The sequence below is a fragment of the Danio rerio genome, chromosome 14 (genome assembly GCF_052040795.2).
Source record: "Danio rerio strain M-AB ecotype USA chromosome 14, GRCz13ab, whole genome shotgun sequence".
Taxonomy (NCBI): domain Eukaryota; kingdom Metazoa; phylum Chordata; class Actinopteri; order Cypriniformes; family Danionidae; genus Danio; species Danio rerio.
In genome coordinates, this window is record NC_141034.1 from 52,551,061 (window position 1) to 52,573,677 (window position 22,617).

Below are 22,617 nucleotides of genomic sequence, written 5' to 3' on the forward strand. Positions count from 1 at the left end.
ATTGAGGCAAAGCAATTGAGACAATCTGTAATTTGACAGCAAGTTGTGGCGTTGAGATTCAAACATCTGCTTGTGTTGCACGGTTGTGATGTCTTGTAAATGTTGGAGCATTTTAAAGTAAAATATTCATGATATTTAAGTGGAAAAATTGAGCAATTGTAAAAAAATATTTTGAAAAAAAAAAAAAGAGTCATCTTATGTTCTTCCAATGCTCTTCAGTTCAGCTCCTGTGGAAAACACTGAATAATTTATTCTACAGGGATTGTTTAATCTGTTTCACACACTTCTCACAAGTGAGCCGGGTTTTGATATACACCTGTGATGATGCCAGTATGGCTTTCACAGATTTACAGCAGTCCAGTGACAAGCAGGAGACAGACTTAGTGAAGCAGAAAGGATCTTACAGCTTTTGAAGGCTCTGGTACTTCAAGAACATGTCAGCGTTTAGTTTCCTCAGCCCGTTCCTCTGCAGGGACCTACAACATGAGCAAGAGAGACATTATAAAAATGTTTGTTGAGCACAGCAGTGACCACACACACTTCTAGAGAATTTGTTTATGCTATTTTCCCTCTTTATAAACATTTCAGATGGATGTGACAGGATAGATGGATGAACGAACTGAACCATAAAGAGACAGAGAAAGAGAAAGAAATTGACAGATGGATGATTAAAACAGGAAAGGATGGATGGAGAAATTAATAGATTAAACTATATCCCCTTTCACACAGTGATAAAAGTCTGAAAAACTTCCAGAACGACTTTACCGGTAAATTAAAAAAGCGCTGTTCACACAGACGAGGACGTTATGGATTTTTTTTCCAGAAAAAAAGCATTCACACACATCAATTCCAAAATACCGGTAAATTCTGACATCATTAACCAGAAATGACCTTTAAACGGCTGCGCTTGTATTTGTAAACATTTGACTACATTACAAACTGGATGGATCAGTATTGTAAATAACTTTGATGAAAACATATAGAGAAACACCTTCACATGTCGAGATGTACATGATATGTGTGTGTGTTGGCGTTCATGGGCTGTTTCACGGGCAAACCCAAAGCTTGAAGGTAAACAAACAACGGCTTATCATAAGCATCTTATTGATAATCATTTACACAGTTGACATTAAGATGAACATATAAACGTTATCTGACTAACATCCAGCAGCTAAATGTGTCTGGAGAAAATATTTAAAGGCGTGGACGTGCATGCGTTTAACTGTTTTGATTGGCTAAAGCAGACGTCTCACGTCAGCAAGTTCTAGATGTGCACGCTCTCTTTCCGGCAATCTTCCTTCTGCGTTCACACAGCGCAGCATTGCGGCAAATTACAGGTAATGTTACAACTTTTCTTTCCGGAAAATAACCAGAACGAATTTACCGGTATTTTTTAAAATAGGCCTTCACACATACACACCTTTCCGGAAAATTGCCGGTAATTTTAAGGAAAGGTCTGCTTGTGTGAAAGGGGCTAGTGATACCGGTAAATGTCTGGGAAATTTCCAGAACGACTTTACCGGTAAATTAAAAAAAGCACTGTTCACACAGGTGAGATCGTTACGGGATTTTTATGGAAAAAAGAGCATTCACACATCCATTCCAAAATACTGGTAAATTCAGACATCATTAACCAGAAATGAGCTCTAAACGGCTGTGCTTGTAATTATAAACATTTAACTACATTACAAACTCTGTGGATGGATCAGTATTGTGAACAACTTCGATAAAAACATATAGAGAAACACCTTCGCATGTCGAGATGTACATGAAGTGTGTGTGCTGGCGCCCATTGGCCTTTTCACAGGCACACGCAAAGGTTGAAGGTAAGCAAACAATGGCTTATTAGAAGCATCTTATCGATGATTATTTACACAGTTGGCATTAAGATGAACATATAAACATTATCTGACTAACATCTAGCAGCTAAATGTGTCTGGAGAAAATATTCAAAGGCTTTTATTCTTATAAACCACGCGGACGTAAATGCCTCTGAGTGTTCTGATTGGCTAAAGCAGACGTCTCACGTCAGCACGTTCTAGACGTGCACGCGCTCTTTCCGGCAATCTTCCTTCTGCATTCACACAGCGCAGCATTCCGGCAAATTACCGGTAATGTTACTACTTCTCTTTCCGGAAAATAGCCAGAACGAATTTACCGGTATTTTCAAAAAGGGCCTGTTCACACATACAACCTTTCTGGAAAATTGCCGGTTATTTTCCTGAAACGTCTGTATGTGTGAAAGAGGCTTCTGTGGATGGATGGATGGATGGATGGCTTATAAAGAGACAGATCGAAATTTATGAATGGGTGTTAAAACAGTAAAGGATGGATGGATTAAACAATGTGGATGGACGGATGATGAATGGATAGACAATAAATAGAGATGGAAATTGATAGATCGATTGATGATTAAAACAGGAAAGGATGGATGGAGAAATGGATAGATTAAACTATGTGAATGGATGGATTGGTGGTGGATGGATGGGAAGATGGACTATAAAGAGACAGAAAAAATGATGAATGGATTATTAAAAATGAAAGGATGGATGGATGGATTAAACAATGTGGATGGATAGATAAACGAGTTAATGGATAATGGATTGAAACATTGAATAGATGGATGGATGTATCAATGATAAAGACAGATGGATGGATAGAAAATATATATGGGTAGATGAATAAAAAGAGACTTGGATGGATGGATGTGACAAAAAACGTCAAGGACAGGTGGATGGATGAAAAAGACAGGAATGGATGGACTGAACAATAAATACGGAAATTAATGGATAGATGGATGAAATAAACAATGGATGGATGGTGGATGAATAGATGGGATGAATAGATGGATGGATGGCTGGTTGATAAATAAAGGAATGTATTGATGTAGAAATGTAAAGATAAACAGATGTATGCATAATAAAGACAGATGGATGGAGGGAAAAATATGTGGATGGATGGGAAAATATGTGGATGAATGGATAAAAAGAGACATGATGGATGGAAAAATGGATGGATGGATTGAACAATGATGAAGAAAAAGCTGAATGGATGGAAGAATATATAAATGGACAAATAAAAAGAGACATGGATGGATGGATGTGACAAAAACAGACAAGGACAGGTGGATGGGTGATAAAGACAGGAATGGGTGGATTGAACAATAAATACAGACATTAATGGATGGATGGAATAAACAATGTGGATGGATGAATAAATGGCGGATGGATGGATTGAGGATACATAAAGGAATGTTTGGATGTAGAAATGTATAGATGGATGATTGACGGATGAATAAATTGATTAAACAATGTGGATGACTGATTAAAATCAGGAATTAATGTATGGAAATATGGAGGGATGGATGTGACAAAAAAAAGACAAGGATTGATGGATAGATTGATGATAAAGACAGAGATGGATGAATAAAAATATATGGAAAAATAAATGGATAGATGGATAAGAGACATGGGCGGATGTTAAAATGGATGGATGGATGATAAAGACATTTGGATGGATGGAAAAATATATGTATGGATGAATAAAATGAAACATGAATGGATGTGACAATTAGAAAAGAGCGGGTAGATGAATGATAAAGACAGGAATGGATGGATTGAACAATAAATACAGACATCGATGAACAAATAGATGGAGGAATAAAAAGAGACACTAATTCATCTCTTGCTTCATTATGCAACAGGATATCCTTCTAATATTTCTGCAGCCCAGCTTCATTTGAGAGCAGCACTGATGACGTCCAACGCTGCTTTAATGAATATGCATTACTGGATAGAACTTGAGCAGCAGAGTGACATAAACATGACATGAACATATAAACAATGATGTCATTAACCAAATGACTTTAGACTGGCCATCTGCAACCAGTCTAATCCAGTATGTGTGTTTTATATCTGCGCCAAACACTTCAGAGTGTCTGATAATAAGAGGAGTTGTTTTTAGTTGGCATTTTTAAACTCTGCTCTTCTTCAGTTTTGATTTACTTTTTACTCAGAAGCAAAAAATGTTTGACTTAAGTTATGTTTCACCTAATATTGTGAGCATGCGTTAAAGCTGTGATTTTCATAAGATGTTAGAGGGAACAGCACACAGCGTGTCTACTAGAAATCCGAGAGTGACACTGCATTTAATACACCTTGTCACTTTCTCCACATCACGGAAAGGTATTTGTGAATTTCACTGCTTCACAGTTTGGCGTTGGCATACTAATGAACACAGAAAATCAAACTGAGAATGCAGGAAATATGAGAATATGGGCTTTAATTAAGAAGCAGCTTCCACTGACATATACATATGCATTTCATTCATTCATTTTTCTTTGGCTTAGTCTCTATTTCAGAGGTTGTCACATCGAAACGAACCACCAACTATTTCAGCATTTGTTTTACACAGTGGATGCCCTTCTAGCTGCAACCCAATATTGGGAAACACCCATACACACATTCCCCAAACACATCAACGATCAACTTAGCTTACCTAATTCACCTATAGTGCATGTGTTTGGACTGTGGGGGCTACCTGGTTGATCCTGCCAGTAATATATGCTTGTCTCAAAGATTAAGCCATGCAAATCTTAGTGCACACGGTCGATACAGTGAAACTGCGAATGGCTCATTAAATCAGTTATGGTTCCTTTGATCGCTCCACCCGGTTACTTGGATAACTGTGGCAATTCCAGAGCTAATACATGCCAACGAGCGCCGACCTGGTCTGCCCTTCTCCCCCCAGGGCGGGGGTCGTCTCTCCGTGGACGCGTGCATTTATCAGATCCAAAACCCATGCGGGTTCGCGGGCGATGAAAAGGGGAGCTCGCGCCTCCTCGCTGCCATCCACCCCCGGCCTCGCATAGATGACTCTAGATAACCTCGTGTCGATTAGGCACCCCCGCAGCGGCGACGATTCCTTTGAATGTCTGCCCTATCAACTTTCGATGGTAGGTCTGTCGCCTACCATGGTGACCACAGGTGAAGAGGAGCTTGAGAAACGGCTACCACATGCAAGGAAGGCAGCAAGTGCGCAAATGACCCATTTCTGACACAGAGAGGTAGTGACAAAAAAACCAACAATGTAGGTCTCTTTCAAGGCCCTCCAATTGGAATGAGTGCATCCCAAACCCATGGGCGAGGACCCATTGGAGGGCAAGTCTGGTGCCAGCAGCCATGGTAATTCCAGCTCTAATAGCGTATGCTAACGTTGCTGCAGTTAAAAAGCTCGAAGTTGGATCTCGGGGACCAGGCTGTGCGGTCTGCCATGAGGGGAGCCACCGCCGGTCCTTAACCCCCAGGTCTCCCAGTGCCCCCCGAATACCCTTGACTGGGTGTCCTTGGCTTGGGGCCCGAAGCGTTTACTTTGAAAAGAGTGTTCAAGGCAGGGCTGGCCCTGCACCCTACTGAATAATACAGCTAGGAATAACGGAATAGGACCCTGGTTCTACTTTGTGGATTTCAGGAACCTGGGGCCATGATCGAGAGGGATGGCCGGGGGCATTATTGCGCCACTAGAGGAGGAAAAGCGTTTGCCGAGAACGTTTTCATTATTCAAGAATGAAAGTCGGTGGTTTGAAGATGATCAGAAACATTCGTAGTTCCGATCGTAAATAATGCAGGAAGAAACCCATGCCAACATGGGGAGAACATGCAAACTCCACACAGAAATGGCAACTGACCCAGCCAAGACTTGAACCAGTGTCCTTCTTGCTGTGAGGCATCAGTGCTAACCACTTAGCCACCGTGCCGCCCCGATATGCATTTCAAGAATGCTCGAAACTTGTAACCCTTGACTTCCATAGAATTTAGTATTTTTTTATATTAGGCTAGTAGTTTCTGTATTTTGAAATTCACGCATGTTTAATGTTTATTTATGATTGTGAATTGCATTATGGGATGTTGATCTCTGCTCTGTTGACTTTTGATGTTGAAAATTCAACTCCACAGTTGAACAAAGTGTTAAAGTTTATTGACATTTTAGGAATTTCAAATAATATAATGTATAAGAAATAATATACTGTAATAAATTTCACAGCCCTTTGGCCGCCGGGAAGAAGGAGGCAGAGAACCGACGCAGTTTTAAATTATTTATTAATAACAGGGACGGCAGCTCCTCACGGAGATTGCTGTCAAACTGAAAGCAAAAGTAAAACAATATGCCCGGGCCCGGTCCTCTCTCGGCTTCCTCTGCCATCATTCCTCCTCTTATAGTCCAGAGCTCCTTCCGTGGGATTCGAGACCGGTGCACACCACAGGTGCATCCACTTACGCGCGGCCTGATTCCGTTCCCACGGCTCTCGGCCACGCCCGCTTGCCACATATACCTTACCTGACAAAAGTCTTGTTGTCAATCCCAGTTGTAAGAGCAACAAATAATAACTTGACCTCTAGTAAAATATTTGTGCTGCCCATTACATTACAATCCACAGGAGGGGGCAAATCCTCCAGCAGGATAGCGCTCCTTCTCATACTTCAGCCTCCACATCAAAGCTCCTGAAAGCAAAGAAGGTCAAGCTGCTCCAGGATTGGTCAGCTTAGTCAAGAAATATGAACATTATTGAGCATGTCTGGGGTAAGATGAAGGAAAAGGCATTGAAGATGAATCCAAGGGATCTTGATGAACTCTGGGAGTCCTGCAGGAATGCTTTCTTTGCCATTCCAGATGACTTCATTAATCAGTGAATTGAGTCATTGCAGAGATGTATGGATGCAGTCCTCCAAGCTCATGATGGAGTCAGACACAATATTCATTCTTTCTCCATTGCAGCATGACTTTATATTCTATACTGGTTATTACTTCTGTTCAGTGACAAGACTTTTGTCTAAGCAATGTCAGAGCTTACTGTCCTAATGAAATAATTAAAAAAATCAAGGCATGATCATATTTTATTTTGGTAAGTGTAATCTAGAGGCCTTTGCCTTTCATATAAGCCACTTCTGATACCAAATGTTCAACTAGAAGTCAAATTATTATTTGCTGTTTCTAAAACTTGGATAAGTGGCAAGACTTTTGTCAGGTAGTGTATAGACAATAAGTCTGTAAAATAACAGTAAATATACGGGCCGTTTATTACAAGGTTTTTGTAGCGTAATATAAAACACCAACTCAGACAATATATCACTTAAACTATGTTAACTAAAAAAGTTAATAAAAGTCACTTTTTCAACCCTAAAGGGTAAAGGTTGTTGGAAGAAGGATCAAGGTCCCATAATGCAATTCAAAAGTTTTAATAAATAGAGAAAGATAAAAACATTAATCACAAAATCCCACAGCTACTTTACAGATTTTTTTAAATGTGGAAGTCAATGGTTACAGGTTTTCAGTTTTCTTTTAAAAATAAACTCCTTTTAACAAAAGAGAATATAAAGAAGCTCATAAAGGTTAGGAACAAGTGTAAAGTGACTAAATGAGGACAGAATTTAGATTTTTGGATTAACTATCCCTTTAATATCTGAACAATAGAGATTTTCCTGAGCCACCAAGTGAAACTGAGAATGATTCCACAGTTGGGTTGTGTGAGGAATAAAGTTGGCACAATTACCTGTAATGCAATTATCTCAGTTTCTAAAGCTCCAGAATCAGAAGCTGAAGGCGTTCAGAGTTAATTAAGACTCCAAATCAAATACATCAGACTTGTTTTCTGATGTGATCTTCTGTTGTTCCATAGGCTAATCACACAAGACAGATGCATTTGGACGTCCGTTCAGCTTTTTTGGCTTTCAAGGCATATTTTCCCTAGGTTATTACAAAACTGATTTCCTGTGTTTGCATATGGAAAAACAAATATTGAACTCTGTACTATCTTTCTTTTTCATTACTTCATAATGTATAACGTTTTATATTTTTTATCATGAAACTTTCTAGTAGTAAAGCTCAAAGTGTCTTCTTTCCAATGATGCCTAATTTTGTTTGTAGCTCACTGGGGTCAAGAACTTTTTAAAATTAGGTAGGTGTAAATCCCCATAACTGAGTGCTGGCTAATAGGGTAACCACATTTTAGCTCCATTTTAGCCTAGAAAAGATGCATAAAAAACTTAATTCATATTAGTTATTAAACTATATATTCATTATTAGTTATAAAAACCTTTATATATATATATATATATATATATATATATATATATATATATATATATATATATATATATATATATATATATATATATATATATATTTTTTTTTTTTTTTTTTTTTTTTTTTTTTAAATTTATTTTTTATTTTTTATTTATTTCATATAACATGTATTTAATAATATGCATGTTTACTAACAAACCATTGCAGCATAAAACACAATTCATATTTCTAAATGAAAGAAAGTAAACAAATTTAGCCTCCCGAATTCACCTGTACCGCATGTATTTGGACTGTGGGGGAAACCGGAGCACCCAAAAGAAACCCACGCGAAGGCAGGGAGAACATGGAAACTCCACACAGAAACGGCAACTGAGCCGAGCGACCTTCTTGCTGCAAGGCGAAAGCACTACCTACTGCACCACTGCCTCGCCCTCACAAACAACATAAAAAACTAATTTAAAAAGTCCCTTTTAAAATTAATATTAAGAGTAAATTCAGGAATAGTGTGGTAAAACATTTCTCACATCACTCTTAACTGGGTGCTCAGTCAAAAAAATGCTTTGTGTGAGCCTTTTTAATTTAATAAATTAGCATTTTTGGAACTTTGGTTTTGCCTTTTTGAATATGTAAAACATTTCTTAAACATTCACCCACATGGGATGTTGCTAAATCAATATGAACAATATGTATGTTTAAAAATATTAGGTTGACTATTTTGCGAAATACCAATTCTGCAGGTCCAAACAGAAGTGTAATGCAAAACTAATGCGGAGATTTTAATGCTACATAAAAATTTGAATTAAATCCACATGTACAGGATTCAAAATTCAGTATGCATTGAATAGCAAATCAACTTACAATAATTAGTGGCATTTGCAAAATGAAACTGTTATTAATAACATTTAAGTAAAGTTTCATAAACTAACTTTAAGAGGAGCATGTGATATCATTGAGCATCTGTAATCAATAATAATCCAATCAGAGTGATCCTAGTTTACTATAAATGGATAATTTTCTCACTACTGCTCTATCTTCATTTTGGTAGAATCCTCCCTTCCACCCCATCTCCTCCTTATCCTCCCTTTTCTAAAGGGGGAGCTCTCAAGACCTACCTGATCTCTGATCTCCTGATATGCTCATTGACCAGGCGGGAGCCCTGGGCTCAAATATCTCCAAGCTCAGGGTTCTCTCCCGGGACAGCATGCCAAACCTGTTATAAATACTAAGCATATCTAAGTGGGAACTCTTGAAATGTACATCTGCGGTTCTTTAGGTAGATCGCACAATGCAGAAGTTTAAATTAGAAATTAAAAAAGAGAACACACTGTTTTGCTCTCTCTCTCTCTCTCTCTCTCTCTCTCATATATATATATATATATATATATATATATATATATATATATATATATATATATATATATATATATATATATTCTGAGAATATATACATATTCTGTGTGGAGTTTGCATGTTCTCCCTGCCTTAATTTCCAGGTGAATTATCCCTTTAAATGTGATTATGAATTGTTGAAACATTACAGTGTGATCATAGCCATAAAATTCATGAATTATTTGGCAGCACCAATGTTTCATCAGTCCCCTAAAAGCTCAGCGTTTATAAAAACAAACCAGCCTGCTTGTGTGCAGCCACATTTCGTACACATCCAATCAGAGTCTCACAAACTCAAAAACTGCAGCAAGAAACTCACATCATGGTGACATTAATGGATACCATTGGGACGTCTTTAAAGTGTGCACCGTCACAGTCCAGCTCCAGATCTCTGCACTGGCACTCAGCCGGGACGGTACCGAGCACTGTGAGACACAAAGACACATTTTACACACACATTTGGTCATTTAGCAGACCACTTAGTGTTCTAAAGTGTGTTTGATCTGCCATTTAAGTGAGAATGCTTAATATGTAAACAGTCAAGCTGAACTAATAAGCACTGAATTATTTCTGCAAACTGGTCTCAGTCAGTTAGTGTTTTGGGATAAGTTCTTCTATAGATTCCCAATTTGACTAATATGGGCTCACACACTTTTCACAGGTCAAGTGTATAATTTAATGTTGAAATATGTCCTCTCTAAGTAGCATTTAAGGTTGGTTTATTAGAATAAAAAGTTCATGCAATAAGGTGGAACTGGGACGTGGTTTGATCAATGACAGCTAGGGGGAGTGTTTTGGAAAACTAGTCTGAAACAGTCACTTTAGTTAATAATTTGAAGATGACAATAGAAATTGTTGAAGAAGAAAACAAAAAGTATTAAAAATTTGCACAACGGGAGATAGATGACTTTTTTCTATTCACAATTCGAAATGCATTTATATGCCAAGTTTCATGTTTTTATCTGAAATTATAAAAGAAAAACAAAAATGAATGGATGAATGAATGAATAATTAAACCAGTGACTATTGCAGTTTTATTAATAGTTCTAATTTGTTTTAGTTTATTCCTTTAATTTTACATTGTTTACATTTTTTGCATTGGTCATTTTAATAAAATTTTGTAGTGTTTGTAGATTTGTATCATTTTAGATTAGTTTTTAATATGTTAGCTTTAAGGTAAACTAAATAAAAATGTTTAAAATGTTTTAGCTAGCAGCCACCTGAAATAACGTACTTTAAAAAAGTGCCATTATTTGATGTACATGTACAAATACATGGCAATTTGATTGGCAACTATCTGTAATACATTTGTAAATTTATTTGTTTATTTAGCATTTATTTAATTTTAAGTAAAAAAAAAAAAAAAAAAAAATATATATATATATATATATATATATATATATATATATTAGCCCCCTTTAAATTTTTTTCTTCTTTTTCAAATATTTTACAAATGATGTTTAACAGAGCAAAGAAATGTTCACAGTATGTCTGATAATATTTTTTTTCTCCTGGAGAAAGTCTTATTTGTTTTATTTCAGTTAGAATGAAAGCAGTTTTTATCTTTTTAACACCATTTTAGGGACAAAATTATTAGCCCCTTTAAGCTATATTTTTTCTTTACTGTCTACAGAACAAACCATCATTGTACAATAACTTGCCTAATTACCCTAACCTGCCTAGTTACCCTACTTAACCTAGTTAAGCTTTTAAATGTCACTTTAAGCTGTATAGTAGTGTCTTGATAAATATCTAGTCAAATATTATTTACTGTAATCATGGCAAAGATAAAATAAATCAGTTATTAGAAATGAGTTATTAAAACTATTATGTTTAGAAATGTGTTGAAAAAATCCTCTTTTCATTAAACAGAAATTGGGGAAAAAATAAATAAGAGACCTAATAATTCAGGGGGGCTAATAATTCTGACTTCAACTGTATATATATATATATATATATATATATATATATATATATATATATATATATATATATATATATATATATAGTATCTCAGTTTCCAAAGCTCCAGAGTCACAAGCTAAAGGCTGATGGCGCATTGCTATTTTGAGGAACTGAAACAGACCGCACATTGACCAACTAATAGCTGCTCTATAGTGCAGCGCACAGCGTGTTAGTTATGTGCCTATGCAGGTTCAAACACTTGATACACACAGGATGTTGAGCAACACTCAAATATCTTTACAAATGAAACAAAATGAAGGATTAAAATGTCACAAAAATTACTTTCTATATAGATATAAAAACCTCCGTGCCTCACCTCAGGGGGCTTTTTTCAGTTAATTCATGACAATTCTTATTATTCTTGTTTATTCTTATCATTCTTAGTATAAAGTTATTATTATTAGCAGTAGTATTTATTATATGCATATTTATATTTGTTTTAATGAAAACAAGTTTAGATTTGTCTACCTGTCGGAATTTGAAGACGTCTGCATCACCATATGGGGTAAGAATAGCATGTGTGTTTGGATATAACTCAGTTTTTTTACCACACTTTGTTATTATTGTTCATTTATTCCTTTGCTGGAACTGAATATAGAAATAGTTTTGGAATAAATCTTTGCGTTTAAACAAAACTAAACATGTCGACTAATGGATGTCTTCAGTGAAGTGCGTAAATCACCGGTTAGTGATGGAGTAAAAGTAAAGAGAAAGTAAAGAGTCCGAATGGAGGAGGCTCGTTCTGTATCCTCACGCAGCAGACGGCCTGTCAAACTGATTTCTTGCTAGTGAAGCGTTCAGTTTGTCCATTCAGTTTTTCCACTTACAAAGTACACCATGTATAAAGTAAATGCGCCATGGCCTGACACAACTGACCATAAAAGGGAGACTGATAATGCACATTATGCTCAAAACACACCCATAACTCATTAATAGAATAAGCACAACCCTGTTAGACCATGCGCCGGGATGCAAACTGCACATCGTATTCATCTGAACGGCTCTGTTAAAAGTGTTGAATGACTTACTGCTGTCTGTAGACTCTGGCACTAATGCAGATTTGATTTTACTAGATCTGAGCTCTGCTTTTGATACAGTAGATCCTTATGTCACGTCTGGAACATTGGGTGGGCATAAAGGGTTTAGCACTTCATCGGTTGCAACAGACACTTTTTCAGTGTCTATTGGTCTTATTGTTTTTAAAGCACTAAATGGGCAAGCACCTTCTTATATATCAGAACTTTTTAAGCTACAGTCAACTCCTCGGTCTCTTAGGTCGTCAAATAAAATTTAACTGCAAATTCCTTAGTCATGACTTAAAGTGAAAGGGGATAGAGCCTTTGTAGTTGCTGCTTCACGTTTGTGGAACCAGCTACCACCAGACACTACGAGTGCTTTCTCTCTCTCTATTTTTAAGTCCAGACTTACGACACATTTTTATTTTATTGCCTTCCCAGGCTTTTAATCTTTATTGTGCTTTGTTGTTGTAGTACTATTATTCTTATTATTACTTTCATTGTTATTTTACTGTTTTAAAATGTGTGCTACGGTTTTGTTCAGCACTTTGGTCAGTGCCAGACTGAAGTTAAATGTGCTTTATAAATAAATAGGGATGTAACGGTATCAGAATTTCACGGTACGGTAATACCTCGGTATGAATGTCACGGTACAGTATTTATTGAATCATTTACAGGAAAAAACAAAACTTATGAAAATACTCCAAAAAAGTGCCAAAAGTGTCAATGACATACAAATTAGCCATCTATCTGTAAGCTTTGAAACAGGAACTTCAATTTTAATAACAAAAAATATTAAACCATGTAAAAAAAATAAAGTTTTTAATTTAGTATTGTTGAAAACTCCTCACATTCAACATTTAATCACTCACTCACTTAGATAGAGATGGGTTTAAAGGAAAACTATCATATAAATATAATCTGGTAAAAGCTGGTATCTCTGGGCATTTACAATGTCCCCTGCAACAGAAAATAAACCCTCTCATTTGGGACTGAGGTTTCTGGGACAAGAGAGATATGACTTGGCCCAGGTTGACAGCAGTGGGTAACGTTGTGCATTGTCTTTCCCCCACTTGAGAGGACAAACCATGAGTAAGATAGAGGTCTCATGTCTGCATCAATCTGAACAGTGTGCTGACAACATCGCTATTCAGTACGCGCGCGACAACACAGCTGATAAGAACTCGCGCGACAACACCGCTATTCAGTACGCGCGCGGCTACAACACCCGCTTTAGAGTTTTACAGCTCTTTTTCATCCCCGCTTCTAGCAGCACACTCCATTTCCGCATTACTGGATCTGTAGCGACAACAGACTGCAAGGGATGATGGTCAAGCATGGGCTGATGGGAATTGTAGTTTCCGCTACCTCCCGTTCGCTTCATTCGCCTGAGCAAATTTTCTCAGAAGACCTATAGTTTTACCGAGTCATGCGACTTCAGTAATATCGAAAAAAATTAATATTGCGGTATGACGGTATTTACAATACTGTTACATCCCTATAAATAAACTTTACTTACTTCCATCCTTAAAAAAAGTAAAAGTGGGTTCGGACATGCCTTTAATGCTTTTGCGCCATGAGGTTTGGACTTTGCACCCGAGATCGTTAAAATAGAGCCCTTAGTGTCAAAACCCCAAACTTTTTTCAGCAGTCGAATATTTGATTTTAATTTACTGGCACAAAAATCACACATTTGACCTTTACATTTCTAATTATATCAAACAAAAAGCAGATTCACCACAAAAAATCTTTGCAAGTAAAGCCTGAAAGTGAACACGTATAATCTGATAGTGCGGTTGAATATGGTCTGCCAGATAGAGCGTGTATCCAGATAATGTAAATGCCTCGACAGGCCATCTGTGGCTCAATGCATTGTTCCAACAGAGTCTTATCTGTATTAAGCATTAGGGGAGGAAGCGCAAGCACAAAGAGCGAACAAAGCATGCAGTAAGAAAAGAGACTGAATTCTGACATATACCAGAAGAAGCCCACGGTGACTAATTTGAAGAGATGGTGCAAAAATAAAGCTCACACTGTCTGCAGACCAATCAACTTGTATTTCCAGAGCTAAATGTGCTGGTAATGAGGGGATGAATATAAGGCAGAGTCACCGCTGCCAACTGGGCTGCATTTTAATTGGTTATTGGAGCCGTTTTAGCGCAGGTCGTTTGGTTCTGCTTGTAGTTCATTAATTAACAATGGTCCATGTGCTGGGGTGCATGTAGGGTATGTTTGCATCACAGCGGCGATAATTGAAACTGCTTAAGCTGTTTTGCCATGTAAATGAGCTAAGCTTACTGAAGGAGAATGTTAGCGATCGGAAATTATTTCTGAGCAGTGAAGTGTACGTTTATGAAAGCTCATTTACACACACCGTAGCAAAACATGTCACATAATGAGTTAATTTGTGAAACAAAAAGTAAAGCGACCATATAGTATGCTAAAATAATGAAACTATTAAGCACAAAATTGCTAGCAAACAAAAGCAGATGTCAAATAGCATGGGATTAAATATGAAAGGTACTAAAATGTATTCATTTTGTAAACTTTTTTGAATAGTTGAAATCAAATGTGGAAAATTTGAGATTAAAAAGTACAATGATTATGTTTGACATTTTATATGTCACAAAATAAGTTAATTGGGAATCAAAAACTAAAATGTCCATATATGCTTAAAAAAATGAAACAATTTTCACTAATTTGCTAACAAACAAAATAAAAAAGAAGATGTCAAATACCACTGAATTAAATTTGAAACGTACTAAAATGTACCAATTTTGTAAACCTTTTTTAATAGTTGCATGAAAATGTCCAAATTTTGGGATAAAAAACATAATCATTGTACTTTTTGATGTCACATAATAAGTTAATTTGTGAAAAATTTAAATGTGCATATTGCATGCTTTAAAAATATGAAATAAAACAAAAACAGATGTCAAATAGCACTGAAAATAAATGTGAAAGCTACTAAAATGTACCAGTTTTGTAAACTTTTAAATAGTTGAGATCAAATGTCAAAACTGTGAAATAAAATGTCTATCAAACCATTATACCTTTTAATGTAACATAATTAATTGTGAAACAAAAAGCAAAATGACCATATATGCTTAAAAATGAAACAATTTTTACTAATTTGCTAACAAACAAAATAAAAAAGATGTTAAATAGCCTTGAATTAAATGTGAAACGTACTAAAATGATGTACCAATCTTTTTTAAATAGTTGCATTAAAACGTCAAAATTGAGATAAACATAATCATTGTACTTTTTAATGTCACATAATAAGTTAATTTGTAAAACAAAAAATTTAATTTCCATTCTGCATACTTTAAAAAGATGAAAGCAAACAAAAACAGATGTCAAATAGCACTGAAATAAATGTGAAACGTACTAAAATGCATTAATTTTGTTAACGTTTTTTGAATAGTTGAGATCAAATGTCAAAACTGAGATAAAATGTCAAGCACAACCATTATACACTCTCAGAAATAAAGGTACGCGAGCTCTTATTGGGGTGGCACCTTTTCGAATTTGTACTTAAAAGGTCCATATTGGTATCTCAAAGGTATACATTTAGTACCTAAACATTTTAAGAGGTACTCTTTTGTACTTCTTAGGTACTAATATGTACCCTTAAGGTATTAATAAGGACCGTTTAAGTACAAATATGTACCTTTCAAAATGGTGACAGCTAGCGTACCTTTATTTCTGAAAGTGTATCTTTTATATGTCACATAATTAATTCTGAAACAAAAAGCAAAATGACCATATATGCTTAACATTTTTTTTAAAGAATTTTCCCCTAAATTGCTAACAAACAAAATAAAAAAAAGATGTCAAATAGCCTTGAATTAATTATGAAAGGGAAACTCTTTTTAAATAGTTTTAAAAAGTTCAAACCTAATTGTTACACTTTTTAATATGTTGCATGATAAGTTAATTGGAAATTAAATAAGTCAGTTTGTAAAACAAAAATGTAAATGCCCATATAGCATGCAAAACATTTTTCACAAAATTGCTTGCAAAAAAATAAAAAAAATAAATAAAATGGCATTGAATTACATGTGAAAGGTAAGCAATAATAATGAAGTGTGGTCAAAAAGTTATATCCAAACACAGGTCCTGTTCTTATTCTTATGCCCATTGGGATAAATAGGGAATAACACACACCTGGCCATGGAACAGCTTAGAGGGCAAAAGTCAAATTACTTTTGGACCCTTAACAAGTGGGAGGCACATATGCAAACTGTTGTAATTACTACAGCGTTAACCTGATTTGAATGTAAATACAGTCAAATTAAAGCTGACAGTCTGCAGTTAAAGCACACCTTGTTCTTTCATTTTAAATTGATTGTGTTGGTGTAGAGAGCCAAATTTTTTTAAATTGTGTTAATGTACAAATATTTATAGACTTAACTAAGATATACATATATTTCTTATGAATATGAATGAATATTAAAAAATTTGGCTTTTTTCTGATCTGACAAATGTTTAAGAATTAGGTCAGCAGACAAAGAGATGTCGGTCTTTTGTTGCTGTGCATTCAATGCATTCCACCACAAGAGCACTGACACTATGAAAACAATCCTGCACAAAGTGTTCAGGCACAAAACAGTTCAGACCCCATTTACATCTGAATATATTGTCGTTCTCTTGTGATTGGATCAAGAAAAATGTATCTAAAAGATATAGTTCATTAAGAAATGGAAATTAACTCGCTAGTAAACCCATCCTCTTGTGATTTCAAATCTTTATTAGATTTTTTTTTCTGCTGAACAAAAAATATATTTTGAGGAATTCTGGTCACCCATTTACTTCCATGCAAAACAAAAACGCTGCAAAAAAGTAATCATTTACTGACGTCATGTTCTAGGAAATCGTAAATTGTATAGCAGATGTCCATCATGGTAACTTTTATTTCTTGTTTGTTCTGGAAATGATTCACTTACATACACTGTAAAAAAATCTGTAATTTTACAATTCATTTCCGGCAGCTAAAAAAAATAAAAAATAAAATAACGAATACTAAATGACAGAAATTTACCAGAAATTTAAATTTAAGCAAATTACTGTAATTTAATATTGGTTATTTTACTGTAAATTTCTGTAATTTAATATCCGTTATTTTACTATATATTTCTGTAATTTCACGGCTATTATTAAAATTTTTTGCGGCACCCCAGCTGCTGGAAATAAATCGTAAAACTATGGATTTTTTTTTACAGAGTATTAAACACTGTGTAACCACGGGTAGTGACACAAACAACAGAAGTAGGATCCACGTGCAGGTTTAATCAGTGGTCAGGCAAGTAATGGTCAATACAGGTGTAAACAGGTATATGGAGACAGTCCAGAATCGTAATCAGTAAACAGGCGAGAGGTCAAAAGGCAGGCAAGGATACTAACAAGGTCGGTACACAGGATAACAAGACTGGGAAACGCATTGTAGTGTTACTCACAGTGAACAAGACTCGGCCAACTGAATGGGTGAGTGTGTGGCTTAAATAGTGTGTGCAATCAGTCTCTGACAATCCTCAGGTGGTGTGAATGTAATCAGTTTAGATGAGGAAGCATGTGTGTCTGTGACCGGAGTGCATGTATGAAAATGTAGTCCAGAAATGGCGGATTTGTAGTCCATGGTTATTGAGAGTGAAATCCAGCGATCTTATGGAGTACGATCGCTGGTTATCGTGACACAATGATAACATATACTCAAAAGAACATTAACCACTCATTTATTTATGCAGTCGTTTTATTTTCAATTGCACAAAAACACACTCCACTGAAAAAAAGATTCGTTGGATTTACTCATTTCTTTTAAGGTAAGTGGTTGCAAGCTATTTATATGGGATGGATTTAAAGAAACAACTTAATGTTTAACTGTGTGTTCACACCGAAGGCGTTGAGAGCATCAAAGGTTGTTTTGGCCTCCTTGGCGACAACGCTGTCTGCCTTCAGCTCCGGCGGCATGAGCGTCAAAATTTGCTACATTTATCTTGTATTTAAAGGGGCCGTTGCAGCATATCATATCATTTATATTCCCGCAACAAACAGGCTTTCTTGCATGAAAATGTTGTGCAGTTATTAAGAAATTCATTTAACTATGGAAGATCAAGTTGCATGTGGTGTGGCTTTGCTCCATTTAATCATCCAATATGTGTCCATATGTCTGAAATATTCTGAATATTCTGTTTTGTATTGTTGCAGGAGATCACCGCTTTTTTAAAAGAAAATAATATATAACATTGATGCACATTAGTAACTCTTTAATGTATGTTCCTGTCAAAAAGAATTGCAAATAATTGGATATCCGACGACCGCAACAATCAAAGTTCAAAGTTCACGGTGACCGAATCGCATCATAGCTCATTACCATAAAATTGACTTGATTTCAACTCTTCACGACACCCACACTGGCAAAGACCTGCCGCGCTGCTCCTCGTCACTGGCTCCTATTGAAAATGAATGACTTCCGGCTACTTTGACGCTCTCGCCGCTTTCAGTCTGAACGTAAAGTAACTTAATTTGTGTTTAAATTCAGCCCATTTAACTTGTTTGCAAACACTCAGGTTAAAAAATAACTGCAAATCTAATTAATAATTTTTTTTCAGTGTGGTTGGACATTTCCATTTTGTCAAACTGCACCAAAATAGATCTACTGCACAGCCATATTAAGTGAGATCTGCTTGTTCAGTCATTGCAAAAATAGTCCAATATTTCAGGCAAAAGTAAATGCACAAAAAAAAAAAATCTTTGTTTATTTGTTATGCTTGTTTATTTGAGCTTTGCAGCAACACAATAATATCAAACAGACTTCCCAGACTCCATCTGAGCATGAATCTGTGATCAATACTGCCTATCAGCTTCAACGGTAAAGCACATAAGCCTCCAGATATGAGCTGTCGAAGAGTGATAAGCGCTCGTCCTCATCTGCTTTCATTTCCTGCCAAAGTCTCCGAGTAATAAAACTTTGAAACGATCAATCTGCCTTCAATAAATAATTCAAGAAACATTTTTATGATGTTATCTTTTTTATTTTTATGTGAGTAAGGGTCTATTTACACTTGAAACGCATTGAAGGAAACTCCACTTTACAAAAGGCTAATTTTAAGGCTCAACTAGAGTTAAAATGTTGTGTTTGACCATTTTCTTTTATCCATTCAGTCAATCTTTAGGTCTGGCAGGATAACTTTTTTAGCTTAGCTTAGCATAGTTAATTAAATCGGATTAGACTATTAGTATCTACTTAAAAATGACTAAAGAGTTTTGATAATTTTCCTATTTAAAGCTTGACTCTTTTGTAATTATATTGTGTAATCAAATGAATTAGCTATTTTCTCGGCTAATATAGCTATGAACTATACTCTCTTTCTAGCGTAATAATCAAGGGACTTTGCTGCCGTACCATGGCTATATCAGGCACAGTGATATTACACAGAGCTTAATGAAAATCCAGGATCCAGGACAAATTCATGCAAATCCAGGACTAATAATGCTCTACTGCAACAAACAAACCACAGCTTATGAATTTTTAGACGAAAACTAAGATATACACTACCACTCTTAAAGTTGGAAGCTGATGAGATTGTTTAATCCAGGGGTGCCCAAACTTTTTTGTATAAAGGGTATCATTGAGAACCATGACTCGAAGGAAAATATAGCAAATTATCTTAAAGTTGCCATGGTTGATTTCCTGATTTATTTCATAAGGTTTAGAAAATATTACTTAAAGCATATTAACTAATGCAGTGTCACAATTAAAATGTGGACTTATTGCAACAAAAACATAAACAACCACATTTATAACCCAGTTATAATCTTAAGGATGGTCAGTCAAGGGGTAGGAGAATAACATTAATTTTGGGTGAAACACACAGGCAAACACACAATATCATCAACAAGTGAGGGACAAAATACCAAGACTAACTAAATGCAATAAAGTAAGTTTATTTACAAAGATAGTGATAATAAGTGCTAAATATGTACAATTGAAGTCAGAATTATTAGCCCCCCTGAATTATTCACCCTCCTGTTTATTTTTTCCACAATTTCTGTTTAAAGAAGAGCAGATTTACTACTACATAATAGTTTTAATAACTCATTTCTAATAACTGATTTATTTTATCTTTACCATGATGACAGTAAATAATATTTGACTTTTTATTTTTCAAGGGGGGGGGGCTTTAGTCTGACTTCAATTTTATATAGAAGGACCAATAAATATCTACAAGAATATATTAGAATATATTGAAAATCACAGACACAAATAGGACACAAAATGTTTGAACAGGTAGATGGAAGAGTTAGGCAGATGAGACGCGGGCAGCGCCAAAACAATGGAAATAAATAAAACAAAACAAGCTGTTCTATTGGCCCAAACTCACCCCTAACTATCCAAAAGAAAAAAAATATCAGTATTGAAAAGAAAATCTTCATGTCTCTGACGCACTACCTAATCTACACTAAGATAAGAGCAAAACAAAAATACAGCAAGCGAACCTAGCTTAAGCATCTCTGGTTTTGTCTACACTTTCATTTATTTAATCAAAAATAAGCGGTTTTAGCAAAAAAAGTATTATTGTGAAATTTTTAATTATAATATGCTGATTTGACCTCAGAAAAGAATAGGTAACATTTAAACTGTAGAAAATATTAGTAAATTATCGTACACCCTACACAATAAGTAGCAGGACGTGTTTGGTGCTATCTGTTGCAGGTTACAGACCAGCGCAACCCTAATTTTTCCATTTTGCACCCCGTTGTTTAAACAGCAAATCCATTTGTGCCACTTTGTGGACTCATAGGTGTGGTCTATAAAAGAGGTGTGTTAGGGCGCATTGTTGGCATGTTGCTATTTTGATTTACTAAAATAGACTTCGCCATTGACCAGCTGAAAGACACATTGTTTATTACACAGACACATTGTTTAATACACAAAGGATGTACAGCAATACACAAATATACATATGAAAAAATGAAAGAAAAAATTTAGATTTGTCCACCTGTGAGGTTTTGGAGAGGTCTGCATCATGACGTGTGTTTGGATAAGTTTTTTGACCAAACTTCATTATTATTGTTTATTTATTCGTTTGCTGGAAATAAGAGCTGAATTTAGAAACAGTTTTGAAACAAATCTTTGTGCTTAACAAACTAAATTATATATGTAGGCTATCGGATGTCTTCAGTGGAGTGCGTACAACACAGTTGCCTTATCCATGAAAGTAAAGAAGTAAAGTAAAGAGTAAAAGTAAAGAGGCTGAATGGAGGAGGCTCGTTCTTTATCCTTGCGCTGCAGGTGGTCTGTTTAACTGTTTTCTCACTGAAGTGTTCAGTTTTTCTACTTATAAAGTCCGCCTTGTAAAGGAGTGACGCAACTGACTCTTAAAAGAACGGGAGATGAGACTATTAGGAGAATAAGCACAGCCATTAGACAGTGTGCAGAGGCGCAGAGCTTGTTTGTCAGTTTTTAAAAGAGCAAAGGTGGATTCAAAAACGCCCTTAATGCTTTTGCACCATGCACTTTAGACTTTGCACCTAGATCCTTAAAATAGAGCCCTTAACCTTGAAAAGTTTGGGAAAAAAGTGACTTTTTTACATTTTAAAATATGCAAACTGTTCATTAACATATATTTTTACAGTGTACATTAAGTACAACTTCTCACTTTTAACTAGTGGTTTATACTGTATACCTGCCTATTATAAATATATTGGCCGTTTATTAGTACTTATAAAGTAAGTAAGTAATGTGTAATTATATAGCTCATTTATTGTGTATGGCCATACACCCAAAGTGCTTTACAATCATGAGGGGGGTCTCTACATACCACCATGAGTGTGCAGCATCCACTTGGATGATGTGACGCAGCCACAGGACAACGGCGCCAGTGAGCTCACCACACACCAGATATAGGTGGAGCGGAAAGACAGTGATAGAGTCAATCTGGTGGATAAGGGTTGAGTGGGAGGCCATGATCATAAGGGCAGATGAAGAAAATTTGGCCAGGACAGTATCACCCTTACTCTTTACGAGAAATGCCCTGGGATTTTTATTGACCACAGGCAGACCTCAGTTTAGCATCTCATTCGAAAGCACATGATCATAAACCATGATTTAATTCTACATCCCTAATGAATACCTAAACCCAACTACTTCCTTAATATCTAT

General features: G+C 35.7%; 1 protein-coding gene, 1 long non-coding RNA gene and 1 pseudogene across 9 annotated transcripts in view; 2 read left to right on the plus strand and 1 right to left on the minus strand.

Annotated features, from left to right (window-relative positions):
• Window positions 1–22,617, plus strand: part of LOC147840923 (uncharacterized) — an 834,865-nt gene that overhangs the window by 212,795 nt on the left and 599,453 nt on the right. The gene's annotated exons all lie outside the window — the stretch shown is intronic.
• Window positions 1–22,617, minus strand: part of rxfp1 (relaxin family peptide receptor 1) — a 210,239-nt gene that overhangs the window by 52,404 nt on the left and 135,218 nt on the right. For all 8 annotated transcript variants that reach the window (XR_015506594.1, XR_015506595.1, XM_087280017.1 and 5 more), the window contains 2 exon segments: window positions 9,791–9,896; window positions 405–476 (listed from right to left, as the gene is read on the minus strand). Coding sequence is in view for 6 of the 8 variants with exons in the window: in XM_087280017.1 (XP_087136143.1) it covers window positions 405–476; window positions 9,791–9,896 (178 nt within the window). In the remaining 2 variants the exon portion in view is untranslated.
• LOC147840926 (18S ribosomal RNA) lies at window positions 4,537–5,733 on the plus strand (annotated as a pseudogene).